Genomic DNA, 15,120 nt, shown 5'->3' on the forward strand with positions numbered 1-15,120 from the left:
GGGGCAGCTTCATCAGAAAATTCACCCCTACAGTCCATTTCCTCCATGTCTGCTTATCCCACAGTGAGTGAGCAGCCTTCTAGTACCTCCTTAGGTGCAACTGTCAAGTTCCCCACCCCCTATATGCCCAGCAGGCATGCCAGGGATGCTGGTCTGCTATAGCATGAATCTTCCATCCTTCTCAGATGTGTTACAGCTGATTAAATAAACTTTATCGTGAAGGTTTGTGCCAGCTAGCTGGGATCTCTCTCACTTAGCATCAGGGAACTAATAGAGTTTTAAGTTGAAGGATCTTACCCAGTTTAAATGGGCTTCCTTCCATCAAATTTAAAGGAACCCATCTGTAAAATGTCCCTATCAGAGTGGGTACACTGTCACAGCAAGCGGTGACCACCACAGCAGTTACAGAGTTCCCACAACTTCTATTCTTCCAACATGACTTGCAAAGCCAGTGTTTCCTCAGCCATAAGGACCTCTGCACCAAGGTCAGCAAATCAAGATGGAGCTATCTGGAATAAATGGAGCTGGAGGAAAGAAGCTCGCATTTCTGATTATTTAAATAAACTTGACTGGAAATGGTGTGGCAGGACAACATGGAAAAAGAAAGTATTATCATTGCAGAACTAGAAATATAAAACCTCCACGTTTTATAGGTATATCTTCAGGATAAAGGTTAGAACTGGTGAGTTCTTTCAAAACAAATAGAGAGGCACTTATAAATGTTATAAATGTTATAAATGTTAACCCAGATTTGGGGATCTTGGTTCATATTTGACATCAATGGCTTGAGAATTACACTTTTGGACACACTGCTTCCCTTATGAAATTGTGAGGGAATCACTTAATTTCGCAACTAAATAAGACCAAAAATGTTTTAGTATACCCCCATACAAAAAATTTATCCTAAAAGCCATTTGCTAAACACTGCAAGAACTGGATTCTATTCTGCTCCATAGTTGCCTATGTTCTCAATATAGAGCTTGATACAAAGAAGGCCAGAGTAAATATTTGTTTTGAAAGAACTCACCAGTTCTAACCTTTATCCTGAAGATATACCTATAAAACGTGGAGGTTTTATATTTCTAGTTCTGCAATGATAATACTTTCTTTTTCCATGTTGTCCTGCCACACCATTTCCAGTCAAGTTTATTTAAATAATCAGAAATGCGAGCTTCTTTCCTCCAGGCAGTTTGTCTAGTTTACTTCTTCAAGGGGTCACTTTAGGCAGTATAGTTTTCAAAGTAGGAGCAAGTGGAGAGATGTATTTGGGTGAACTTTGGGCATACTGAAGGGAAGGGGTTCAAAGAGTTCCCAGATTCAGATTAGAGGGGTATGTAAAATAAACATCCAGAAATTCTGATTTAAAAAAAAATTCAGTACACATTTCTCCAAAATGATACACAAATGGCCAGTAAGCACGTGAAAAGACGTTTAATACCTTTAGCCATCAGGAAGAAACAAATCAAAACCATGAGATACCAGTTCATACCTACTAGGACGGCTTTATACTCAATAGAACAGGTGTTGGTGAGGGTATGGAGAAACTGGAACCCTGTATGTTGCTGGTGTGAATGTAAAATGGAGCAGGCTCTGTGGAAAAGCCTGGCAGTCCATAAAAGGTTAAAGAGGGAACTACCATGGGACCTAGGAGTTCCTCTAGGTGTGTGTCCACAGGCACTGAAAGCAAGTCCTCAGACTGACACTTCTCGCCCCACCTTCGCTGCCGCTGCATTCGCTACAATGGAGAGAGACTCCGCCCCTCCTGCCCGGGTCGGTCCCGCGGGGGGAGGTCCCGCCCCCACGCCCTCCTCCATCTCGCCCCAACCTGGCTGGGCCTGAGACTGCTCCCCGGGCTCAGGTGAGGAGCGATGTTCGCAGCCCTTCCCACCCCTCATCCGCCTCAGTCACCTCACCAGGCTCTCTGAGGCCCCATCCGGGAAACGGCGGCCGTGTGTTTCCCCGCGTCCTCGCCAGGCGGAAGAGGCGCCTGGAGTCCTGCGGCGCGGACTCCGGGTTCGCCTGGAGACCCGGGAGGCCGACTCTGGGGGCACCTGGGGACAGGGCCGCCCCTGGGGCTTTTGGGGCGGGGCGGTGGGCGCGGAGGCTCTTTGGGGTGAGCAAGGCGGGGAGGCTGGCCTGTCGGGGTGGGGCTGAAGGTGGGGGATAGAAAAAATCCAGGTCCATCAACATATGATAAAACACAAAGACATTGAAAGATTTATCTTTGTTTCATATGTGCACACAAATACCCATGTGCATAATAATACAAAATGTCTTAGATCTTACAGATGATTTGTTGATTTTTAAACATTTTTTAAAATATAAATAGTAAAGGATAGTTCATTCAACTGGTTCACTTGGGGAAAAAGTTGAGCTGTTTTTCAAGCCATGTGTTTCTTCTCAGAGATGGATGATTGAGCACCTGGTGAAGATATGCCCTCACAACGTGGTAATTTAAATAAGCTATTATGAAAGAACTTCATTTCCCAATATATTATTATTTGCTCAGAGAGTAAGCCAGGTTTTAGTTCTCCATCCCATCTTAATTTTTATATTTGTATCAGATTCTCTGTCTTCACCCATTGCATCACATCCTAATTTATTGCCCATCTCATATCCTGCAATCTTTTTTAGAGTGCTGGTTTAGAACTAGCTTCATTCGAGTGAGCATCATCCAAGAAAAACCGTCGTCTATCCTGCTTCCTCTCTGGATAAGATCCCAAAAAACCATTTGTTCTATGAGTCTCTTTTGTTATCCTCAGCTCCGGTTGGTTTCTGTTTCTTGTACCTCTAAACTGTCAACACATTCTGACATATGCTTTCCTTTTCCTATGAATCCTAATGAGCAGGCAAAATGAGCCTCATAGTAAGTATGATTTCAGTGAATGACTCTAATTGATAACACTAATGTTTTGTTTTTAAAATCCCACTTCTTAAATCACAACTTCATCATATGGACTCATTCTCAAAGTTCCAGAATTTTTTTTTTAGTTTTATTATTTTTATTATGTATAAATGTAGTACATAGCCAGTTATTGCTTATCCTTTGGTACTACCATTCTTCAAATAGTGTAAAACAGACTTAGGGTTATCTGTGCTTCCTCCCAACCCTTTCTTCCCTCTGCTTTTCTAAAAACCCTGTAATCTTACTAAATTTAGATCCTAAATAAGTCTCATTTCTATTGATTCCCTTCCATCTCCAGTTTCTTGAATTGAGCTATTTTTATCTCTTTCTCAAACTACTCCATTATCCACCTATTGTTTCTTCTGGTTCCTACTTCCTCAAATCCATTTCATGCATAATATTGAAATGATGGTTTACTAACCTCGATGCAATGAGGCTGCTTCCTTCAGTAGCTTTCCATGACTCTTCGAGTAGATGCTCAAACCCTTGGCCAATAGGGTGCTTTGTGATCTGATCTCTTCCACCTTCAGCTTCTCCTCTAATGACCCTGTCCAAATAGCTGTGCTATCTATCTGGAGAGCTCCATAAACCATCTCCACTGGAGGCCTCCGCACGTACATCTTCTTAGATTATCCCCACCTTGATTTTCACCAGTAAATTTCTAATCTTTCAGATCTTAGGTGATGGGACACTGTCTCAGGGAAAGTAACCCTTACCTCAGGCCAGAATGTGGTTGGTTTTGAGACCTGCAGTCTCAAAGGAGTTTCTTCTGCTTTATTATTAATCACAGGATTTATTTTAAATTTGGCTTTATTTGATTTTTTTTTAATTCCAAGAGGGAAAGGTTTACTTTAAACTTTTTTAATTCCAAGAGGGAAAGGTTTTTGTCTGTTTGCTCCTTTTAGGTCCATTTTGTTTGGCAAAATGCCTGTTCCATACTAGTGCCTTAAAAATCAGCCAAATAAATGATTGAATGTTGGTGTTACTTCCACAGAAACAGGCACATAAGAACTGATTTAAATTCCTTACCCTCCTCCAAACACAAGCTTATTATAAGTTATGAAAAAATAAATTATGCAGAAGTGTAAGAAAAGATATCCATAAATCTGGAAACAAGAAGGCCTATGTCAGTGTGGCCCCATATCTCAATAGATAAAATAAATAATAAAATTTATATACAAACCTCTAAATCATGTGTATAGAAAGACAAACAGAAAACTGAAAAAAGTCGTTTACAATATATGTAAAACATGAGGGTTAATATATAATGAACCCTTACAAATCAACTAGAAAACAATGAAAATTAGCCAAAAAAATATGATCAGCTAAGTCTGAAATGAGACTTGAAAATGGCTGCAGCAAACTGAAAATTGTGCTTTATAGGAATAAAAAATAAAGACACAAAAGTACAATAGCAAACTATATTTCATCTACCAGGTATATCACAACTGTTTCATCTGTTCATCATTTAGAGAAAACACCAGATAAATTCTTGAAATGAACTAATGTAAAGTCATGAATTCAGGGAGACTACTGTAAAGCTTTATAAATGATGGTTTATCACTTGGAAAGCACATCTTGCTTTGAAATACCGTATGAGATACAGTAGAGATCCATGATCTCAATCCATATGCTCTAGTTCATCCTTATGTAGCTACAAAATGGAGTTGCTGTTGCATATTTTTCCTTATATAGGCTATGGTTGGTCCAGGCTGGACATTTAAGTTGAGCTTTTCTGAAATAGTACTTGAACTTGTTATTGATAAGGAATCTGAATTGCCCTATCTTTCCTGCTTATTAGAGTATTTGTCTATGTCCTAAATTCCCCTTTCCTAGAACCTCTCTTTCTCTTATCAACATATATACACACACATACTTATATATGAATATATATATGAGTATATGTATTCCTATATGAATATATATCTATATGTGTAGTCATTGCATTCCTGCTCAACTTAGCTATAACTTTACAAAATAATTAAAGCCTATCTAATGCTGATAAAAGGAAGAGCAGGTGTAAAGCTCAGGTCCCTTCTAATTTTGCAAAAAGCCTAGAAATCCTGGAGCTCTCACAGTTCTAAAAGAAAGGCTCAAGCCCTACTGTGCTCAGAAAATAGGCGAATGATGCCTCTCTGAATTTGCTGGGTCTTGATGCTGTATATAATGGGGTTCATGAATGGAGGAAAGAGAAAGTAGACATAGCTCATGGTCACATGGACCACACGTGGAGCATGTTTCCCAAACCTGTGGATGAAAGTCAGGCCAATCGCAGTGATGTAAAAGACCAAAACACAGCTAATGTGGGAGACACAAGTGTTGAGGGCCTTAGCTCGCTCCTCTCCAGAGGCGATACCCCCAACTGTCTTAAGGATTAGGACATAAGAAAAGAGGATAATCAGAGCATCCAGGAAGAAAGTCAGAGCAGCCAGAATAACCGGGTAAACACGATTAAATGTAATATCAGCACAGGCGAGTTTCATGACATCTTGGTGGAGGCAAAAAGCATGAGAAAGAACATGGGAATGGCAATATGGGAACCAACAGAGTGGCAGAATTGGGGGCACAATGGGCACAAAGCCCCTCACCAGTACCCCAAATCCTACCTTCATCACCTGGGAATTGGTAAGAATAGAGTTGTACCTCAGAGGGGTATGGATGGCAATGAAACGGTCATAGGCCATGGCCAGCAAGACACCCGATTCCACAATGGAGAGGGAGTGAATAATGTAGGCCTGCAGGAAGCAGGCTCCATAGCCTATCTCCCGTTGATTCATCCATAACACTCCCATTACAGTTGGCATCGTAGTCAATGTCACCATCAGATCTGTGCCTGCCAGCAGGGCAAGGAAATAATACATGGGTTCATGGAGACTGTGGTCGTCCTTGATAAGGTAGAGGAGAGTACCATTGCCAAGAAGCACAGAGACGTAGACTGCAAAGAAAGGGATGGAGATCCAGTGATGTGCTGCTTCTAGACCTGGGAAGCCAGTCAGCAAAAAGGAGGCAGCACTAATGTTGGACCCTAACATGTCCACAGGTGGGGAGAGCAGCTTTCTAGAAACCAGAACTCAGATTTTTCTAACCCAGGAACCCAGATTTTTTCAGTTAACACTAATTGCCATGGGAATATATTAGAGCAGCCTTAATCACAATCTTTGTACTTAGGAAAACTAATTGGTGTACATATGGTTTTGCATCTATTTTCTTGTAGAAAAGCAGTAGAAATTTATAGACTGTACTAAGGATGAAGACACATGGTCTTTTCCTAAGTTATATATAATATTAGGTAAAAATTTTCTCAATTAAAAGAACATTATCTTCTAAAACATCAGGCCACACTGTTATCTGTATGCTGGAAAATGAGGTAATAATGGCATAAAGAAAAAGATGAATATATACAAATGGATAGTAATTTTTAAAAATCTACACTGTCTTTTTGTTTACTTGATTTTTTTGATACATTTCAACTTGGTATTAATGTTATGTTTCACAGTCATGATAGAGACATAGTTTTTTGTCAGGAAACTTTGTTTTGAAGTTGAATGTCAGTAGTTTATGAAATTCTAACAAAAGTCATAAACTCTTTATGGAGAAAAATGGAAAAGAGCAGATGATTTCATTTTGAGTCAAAAGCATTCAGTTTTCATGAAGCCCATCCAGGAGTCCCTCATTAGCAGCTCCAAACCTGCTTTGACATGTTTGTCCAAACAAAATTTCTGTGGTGTCGTCTTGCCTTTGCCCCATGTAGCATGTGTCCCACTCTACAGCCTCTGGAAAATCTATCTTCTCTCAACTGCAGCTAACATCATAAGGGAGAGGAACCCTTCCATATTTCTGTTCCTGGCACTCACCCACTCCACAGTCTTGTATCTGTCTTCTTTAAGAACTCAGTCCAGACTCTTCCTTCTCAAAAACTATTTTAAGAGGCCAGGTTAGAGAATTTATTTATGTGGAAATCACCTCCCCAGGGTTTCACCTTTCCAGCCACTTGGGAGATTATTTAATATCCCCTCCCTTCCTTTTTCTGGGAGTAGCTGGCCTGCTCACCCAGTGTTCTCAGGCATTTTGTTCATTTCCCTAAGGATGTATTAGGAAAACTGGAAACCCAAATGGCACATGATTGTGGGGAATGCCAGGGCTTGGTAATATGACCCCAAGATCCTCAGTGTAAGCATCTATGCATGTCTTCCCATTGTTTATCTCAAAGGTCAAGGAGATACCAGTTACTCTCAGGAGTCATGCATCCCTTTTATAGTCCTAGAACTTGTGAATTCCAATTGCAGTTTTTGTCTTTCCTGTTGCTTTCAAGAAATTACTTGGGTTTTTTAAATAGTTTTTCTTTTTAATTGAAGTATAGTTGATATGCAATATTATATTAATTTTAGATATACAACATAGTGATTTGACAGTTATATACATTATTAAATGCTTACCACAGTAAGTGCAGTTTCCATTTGTCATCATAAAAAGATATTTCAATATTATTGACTATATTCCCTATGCTGTACTTTTATCCCTGTGATTAACTTATTTCATAATTGGAAGTCTGTACCTCTTTATTTGCTTCACCTGTTGTCCCCACCCATGGCCCCTCCCTTCTTCTATGGCAGTGGTCTCTGTGTTTATGAGTCTATTCCTGTTTTGTTTGTTTTTTTTTTTAATTCCACATATAAATGATATGTGGAAATACTGCAATGGTAGTTGTCTTTCTATGCCTCGCTTATTTTACTTAGTATAATACCTTCTAGGTCCATCATGTTGTTGCAAATGGTGAGATTTTGTTCTTTTATGGCTGAGTAATATTCCATTGTATATATGTATCATGTCTTCTTTATACATTCGCCTATTGATGGACACTTAAGTTGCTTCTATATCTTAGCTATTCTAAATAATGCTGCAGCAAACATAGAAGTGTACATATCCTTTTGAATTAGCAATTTTGTTTCCTTTGGGTAAATTCCCAGAAGTGGAATTACTGGATGATATGGGTATTTCTGGTTTATGGAGAAATCAGTATTGGTTCACATAAAACCTCAGTGGATCTGTGAAGAGCCATATGAATGAAGAGTATTTTATATTGTGTCTTAAAATTGCTTTGCTTATATTCAGAATTTTCCCTATTTTGTGCCAGTCTAAGGTGATGGATTTTTTTCTTCTTATTGACAGAACTTAAAAACCTAATGAGGACTTGCAAGAAAATATTGCCATAAATTTACATAGCACCATCATTACTGCATGAATGTCAGTGTGCTGGGGGAACACATAAAAGGTATCTCTGGGATCAGGGAAGACTTCCAAAACAAAGTGCTGTTTAAGCTGATAATTGAATAAAGAGAAGAGTAAAGAATATAGTTGTTTGTGATAAGAGAGGGCACTAGTTCCATGCAGAGAAAAAAACAGAAACAACCACAGAAAATGTGCACTAGTCATAGGACAGGAGAAAATATGCTTGATACAAGCAAAAATAATTTTGTACTAAATTTATGCTAAATAATTATAGTATCTCTAGAACAAGTCATGAGAGAAAGCTTGACACAAAATATGTCTGTGATAGCAGGTGTTGATCACACAGGTTTTTATAATTCATTGAAGAATGCTGACTTTATCCTAATAACATGAGTATTAAATTAGTGTTGGGTGGGTAGGTGAAGCTTATGCTCAGATAGTCAGTTGCTACAGTATAAAGAGCACATTGAAAAGAAATAGAACTGGTCAGAAGAATCAGAATACAGTAATCTATGTGATCGATTGTGCTGATGTGGACGTGATGGGGTGTTAGCAATAGGGTTGGGTGGCAGTGGTTGGAAGAGTCTATGATTTAGAAAGAATAGAACTTGGTGATTGATTCTATATGATAGATTAAAGAATAGTGAATGATGGCATCTGCATTTCTGATTTTAGCTAAAGGTGATTCCATTTACTAACAGGGATCACAGGAAGGGAATAACATTCATTAATCAACAGTTGTGTGTTGATTGACTCTTATTCTAAGCACTGTTTCACACTCTAGATTCGGAAAAACAATGAAGGGAATCCACTCACTATAGGGTATTCTGTGTCTGTAAGCAGTCAGATGGAGATGTCTCCCACGCAGTTATATGTGTCTTTATATACATTGCTGCTTAGCTTCCTCATCTGTAAAATGAGACGGATAGGAGTTGTGGAAAGAAAAGTGAGAAAATAAATATGCCTAAGAATTATAAAGATTATATGAGTTACTTCATGTTGATATTTAAGATAAGACATTTTAAATTTTTTTCACTCCAAAAGAGTGAAAAGCCTTGGATGGATTGAAAATGAGGCAAAGGAATATAGGATATTGACAAAAAAGTCTCTGAAGGACTGCACCATAGAATCTAATAAGGATATGAAGGTAAATGAAAGTAAAATGATTAGGAAATAGAAAAGTTATTGTACTAAATGTCTCAATTTTGCAGGAGATGCTATATTGGGAATAACTGAAGGAGAAAGCTGGGAGGAGTATGTTCATTTTCAAAGGCTATTTAACACTCCATAATATTTTCTTTAGTAGCTATATTTCATTACATGACAGAATTATAACATTTAATAATATCCCACTTTCTGATTCTTCTTCCCACTACTTTTCTGCATGATAGTTGTGAAAATATTCAGTTTTGTTAATATTAATGACAACACTAATAATATTGTCATATATTTAATGTCATATATTTTATATATATATGCCAATATAGATAATATCTGCCAGTAGCATGATATGCTCTATGAAACCTAAGACAAATCTCTTATGAAGTGCATTTTATTTTTCCTAATTGCTAGATGAGATAACACAGGCTCAGAAATTAAATGATTTGTTCAAAACCACAGTTTTTAAATGATGGAGGTGGAAGTGAAGCTATTTTATCAAAGGCCACATTCTTTCTACCATATTGTGCCATCTTTTTAAAAATAAGTTTTATTTATTCTTAAAGATAAATTGGCCGAAGTAAAATGTATCAAAAGAATAATAATTATTAAAGTTTTAGCCTTTTAAACATTTTAGGCTTTTCTTTTTGTTGTAGCATAAACTCTATCCATGTTATCTAGAAAGGCTTGAGAGAAAAGGTATGTTCTTTGATAACTCAAATTTTGTTTTATATATAATAATGCTATATGACTGCATTCATTGATAACCAAAGTTAAATATCTATTAACTTTTTTTCTTTTTTCAGGCATATAATATGCCTTATATATTTTAGTGATATTGTAAGGAAATAAGGATCATGTCTGTTATACCAGATGGTGTAATAGAATATAACTAGCATGCTAAAAGCCCCTCATCACCCAGAGTAACTATCTTCCTGAGTTGTAACAGCATAGATTAATTTTGCTTATTTTTGTACTTTTTATATAAATGGAATCACACATTTTAGCTTTTGTTTTGTTCATTGTATTTGTGAGATTCTTCCACATTGTTGCTGTAGTTAGTTAATTCATTCTCATCCATTCATTGATATGTAGTATCATTATAAATTGCATCATAAATTATTTACTGATTCTTCTGATGGTAGGCATTTGAACAGCAGTAGGGAGTCATTTTCAAATATTCTTCCTTCAAGAAACCATGAGGGCACCTAGAATAGAGCATTCAACCTCTAAGCCAAAGTTTGGGGACCGTTTCACCAATAAATCCTCCTCCCTACAGTCCCCTGCCTCCATCGTAGAAAGGACCTTGCTTATCCAACAGTGAGCAAGCAACCCTCTTGTTCCTCTTCGGGAACACTCAAATATTGTCAGGCTCTCCACCCACTATGTGCCCAACAGGCATGCTAATGATGCTTGTCCATTATAGCGTGAATCTTCTAGATGTGTTACAGCTAATTGAATAAACTTTAACATGAAGGTTCATGCCAGCTAGCTGGGATCTCTCTCACATAGCATGAGGGAACTAATAGAGTTTTAACTTAAAGGGTCTTAACCAGGTTAAATGGGCTTCTTCCATCAAATTTAAGCTTGTAAGAGGGGCAACCCATCCATAAAATGTCCCTATCAGAGTGGGTACACTGTCATAGTAAGCAGTGACCACCACAGTAGACAGAATTTCCACCTTTCCTCCAAGATGACTTGCAAAGCCAGTGTTTCCACAACTATAAGGGCCTCTGTACTAAGGCCAGCAAATCAGATGGGAATGATACAGGGTGGGATTTTCTGTTAAGATCCTGAGATGCATTACAGGCCTCATAGACACATTATGAGGGGCTGAGGAGACGTTTGGGGGATAAGTAGATTTTAGTATTTTGGTTTATGTTCAGCACCAGTGGCTTAAACATTTTATTCTGGGGTACATTTTTCCCCATTTGAAATTTGTGGAGGAGTAATCCAGTTTTGTAATTAAATCAATCAAAAAAGTTTTAGTTTATAGCCATACCGAAAACCTTTCCCAGCCTGAATTTTTAAAGTGTTTCAAAGATTGGATTCTGTTTCTCTCCGTATTATTCCATTTTCCCAATACATTATACAGAGATGGCCAGAGTAAATATTTATTGTGGAGAAATCACTAGATCTAGGCTTTCTTCCTGGAGATTTATGTACTAATTGTAGAAGTCTCATATTTTTCATTCTGGAAAGATTATATTTTCATTTTTCTATATAATCCTGGCATTCCTTTTGTTAGATCAAAGGAAAAGTTTATTTAAATCATCTAAGCAGAAAACTTACTTTCTCCAAGAAGCTTGTCTAATTTTATCCTCTAAGAATTTACTTTGGGCTACAGAAAATTCCAAGTGGGAAGAGGTGATGAAATATATTTATATAGAGTCTGGCATACTGCGGTGAATGCATTGAATGTTTAAATTCTCTATTGGTAAGGGACTTGTGACTTGATTTGGAAAACATGAAATGCAATCATGGCCCCAGAGAGTCTCTTAACTTAGGCTAGAGAGTGTTTAAAAGGACATTGAGATATGCTGATTTAAAAGTAAACTTAAAATACCAATTTGTTTTCATTAACTTTATTAGGAGAGTAATGAAAGATTTTAAAATTAAAATTTATTTATGGAGAATAGTGATCACAAAATTATTTTTGTTTATTGCTGTATGTGTGTGCATTATTACACGTACACACACATGCATTCATCCATTGATGCTGGATGTCCTTTTTAATGGCTAAGTAATATTCCATTGTGTATGTGTACCACATCATCTTTATCCATTCATCTACTGATGCACAATTGACACTTAGATTGTTTCCATATCTTTGTTACTATAGATGATACTGCAGGGAACATAGGTGTACATATTTCTTTTTGAATTAGTGATACTGTTTTCTTTGGGTAAATTCCCAGAAGTGGAATTGCTGGGTCCTATGGTATTTTTAGTTTTTGAAGTAACCTCCATACTGCTTTCCACAGCTGTTGCACCAGTTTACATTCCCACCAACAGTGTATGAGGGTTCCCTTTTCTCCACCTCCTCACCAACACTTGTTATTTCTTGTCTTTTGTATAGTGGCCATTCTGGCTGGAGTGAGGTGATACCTGATTGTTGTTCTGATTTGCATTTCCCTGATGATTAGCGATGTGGAGCATCTTTGGCCATCTGTATTTCTTCTTTGGAAAAATGTTCAAGTCCTCTGCCTGTTTTGTAATTTGATTGTTTTATTGGTTTTGAGTTGTATTAGCTCTTTATGTATTTTGGATATTAGCACCTTATTGGATACATCATTGGCAAATATATTCTCCCACACTGTAGGTTGGTTGCCTTTTTGTTCTGCTGATATGTTCTTTGCTGTGCAGAGACTTTTTGGTTCGATGCAGTCCCACTTGTTTATTTTTACTTTTGTTTCCCTTGCCCAGGGATTTTTTTTTAATGTTTATTTTCCCTTGCTTGTAAGTTCCTGTTTTTATATATACATATATGTGTGTGTCTGTGTGTGTGTGTGTATTTATATATATATATATATATATATATATATATATATATATATATAATTTAAATTTTCATTTATACAGGTCAGTTGATCTCCTCATTCTTTTGTCTCATTAAATCAGTGGGGAAAACCTAATTAAACTGAGAAAAAATGCGAAGTGAATTAAGAATGAGGGCAACAATGATGGAAGATCTAAGTCAATGGTTTTCAAAGGTGCTTTTGTAATTAACCATTTTTAATGGAAAAACAAATTCCTATAACAGAATCTGTTGGTTATAGGAATGCTCCAAGGATCCTGGTAATACATACAGATATGTAGTTCCTTCTCCAATAAAAATAAAACGTCATGGCTAATTATTAACTGAATTGATTGCTATTTCAATTGCCAACATATTTTCTATAATTTTGCATAATATATATTATTTTCCCTAACCCTCCTTAGCTCTTGATGAACCAATAAAATACAGCTTTCCTTCCTATATTGCTGATGTATCGATTCTTGTTATGTTGGCCTCTGTGAGGAATAAAATACATGGGAGACCCTGAGTAAACTTCCTTAAATGTCCTATGTGTTTCAAAACCTTACATTTATAATATTTTCTAAAGGCTGTTTATTTTACTACTGTCTCCCCCAGTCCAGAAGAATGGCAGAATGCTGCCTCTGCATACATATTATTAGAATGCCTCTTTCACTTGTTTAATTTTTTCCATTAAGCATATGCAGAGGTTATGAATTGCATAATACAGAACAAAAATCAAGTGTGCAAGAAGTAGAACTTTATTTTATTACAGATGGTTTGGAGTCCTCATCCCATAAGGTTGAAGACGCAAAATATTGATTCAGAGTCTTCTCAGTAATCCATGGTGAGCATCTAGCTATGCTTACATCTGCTTGAATTCAAGGTCTTGTTTCGCCTTTGGTCTGAATATCTTATTCTTATTTACTGATCCACTCTCCTGTTGTGTAGTACTTGTGGGGTTGTCTATGACCCATTGTTACTTCTGATGCACTCTTGGGCATGCAGGAAATTTTTGAACTGTTCCCACACAGTGCTGGGGAATTCTAAAGCAATCTCATTCTCCTCTTACAGTAGAGACTACAGCCATTGCAAGCATCACTGCCTTCAGGTAACCATAAAGGCAAATGATTCTGCCAGACTAGAATATGACAAAATAAAGCAAGACCATCTACCAGTCAGAGCAACACGACTAAGGTCAATCCCTTGGGAGTCAGTGCCCAATGGGAGTGAGGGACTGAGAATCAGAGCAATGGTTTTATGTCTTTTGAATGACAAGTGTGACACTCCTTTTGATTCTGAGCCACACTGACACCGTATAGTCTGTTCTCCCAAGAAACCCATTCTGCAAGGGGGAGAACCCCCAAAGTTAATAGGCTCAAATTCTATGGAAAGAGAGAAGACGATTGATACCATTCTGTATCTGCTTGGTCTTAATACTATAGATTATTGGATTCGTAAGTGGAGGGAAGAGGAAGTAGACATAGCTCATGATAATATGAACTACATGTGGCACATATTTACCAAATCGATGTATGAGAGTCAGTCCTATAACAGTGACATAAAAAACCAGAACACAGCTAATATGAGACACACAAGTATTTAAAGCCTTAGCCTGCTCCTTACCTGAGGCAATTCCCATGACAGTCTTAAGGATTAGGATATAAGAGGTAAAGATAAGCACTGAGTCTAAGAAACCGGTTAATGAGACCAAGACTATAGGATAGATCCTGTTGAAAGTGATGTCAGCACAGGCCAGTTTGATCACATCCTGGTGCAGGCAGAAAGCATGGGAAAGGACATGGGATCTGCAGTAGGGGAATCTAGAGAGAGTAACAATTATGGGCACAATCAGTATAAATCCCCTCATTAGAATCCCCAGACCTATCTTCACTACCTTAGCATTGGTGAAAATGGAGGTATATCTCAGGGGACTACAGATGGCAATAAATCGATCATAGGCCATGATGAGCAAGGCTCCCGACTCCACAATGGAGAGTGAATGGATCAGATAGGCCTGAAAGCAGCAGGCTCCATGACTGATCTCCCTGTAATCCAGCCACAGAACACCAAGCACGGTGGGCATCATTGTCAGTGTGACTCCAAGGTCTGTGGCTGCCAGGATAGCCAAAAAGTAGTACATAGGCTCATGAAGTGTGTGGTCCTCTCTGATAAGGAAGAGGAGAGTGCCATTGCCAAGGATGACGGACCCATAAATGACAAAGAAGGAGAAGGAAATCCAAGGATAAAATATCTCCAGACCTGGAAAGCCAGTCAGTAGAAAAGGGGCAGTGCTGATGTTGGACCACAT

General features: G+C 37.8%; 2 protein-coding genes across 2 annotated transcripts; both read right to left on the minus strand.

The window, feature by feature from the left end:
* Positions 1-4,998: 4,998 nt before the first annotated feature.
* Positions 4,999-5,937, minus strand: LOC108407204 (olfactory receptor 51B2-like). Its single transcript, XM_037001005.2, has one exon. It carries the CDS (start codon positions 5,935-5,937, stop codon positions 4,999-5,001), a length of 939 nt encoding a protein of 312 aa, XP_036856900.2.
* Positions 5,938-14,187: 8,250 nt separating this feature from the next.
* Positions 14,188-15,120, minus strand: LOC108407216 (olfactory receptor 51B2-like). The gene has a single exon (XM_037001006.2). It carries the CDS (start codon positions 15,118-15,120, stop codon positions 14,188-14,190), a length of 933 nt encoding a protein of 310 aa, XP_036856901.2.

Source organism: Manis javanica, chromosome 11, assembly GCF_040802235.1.
Source record: "Manis javanica isolate MJ-LG chromosome 11, MJ_LKY, whole genome shotgun sequence".
NCBI lineage: Eukaryota > Metazoa > Chordata > Mammalia > Pholidota > Manidae > Manis > Manis javanica.

Coding starts and splice junctions, on each gene's coding strand:
- LOC108407204 (XM_037001005.2), bottom strand. CDS start 5,937: ATGTTAGGGTCCAACATTAGTGCTGCCTCCTTTTTGCTGACTGGCTTC.
- LOC108407216 (XM_037001006.2), bottom strand. CDS start 15,120: ATGTGGTCCAACATCAGCACTGCCCCTTTTCTACTGACTGGCTTTCCA.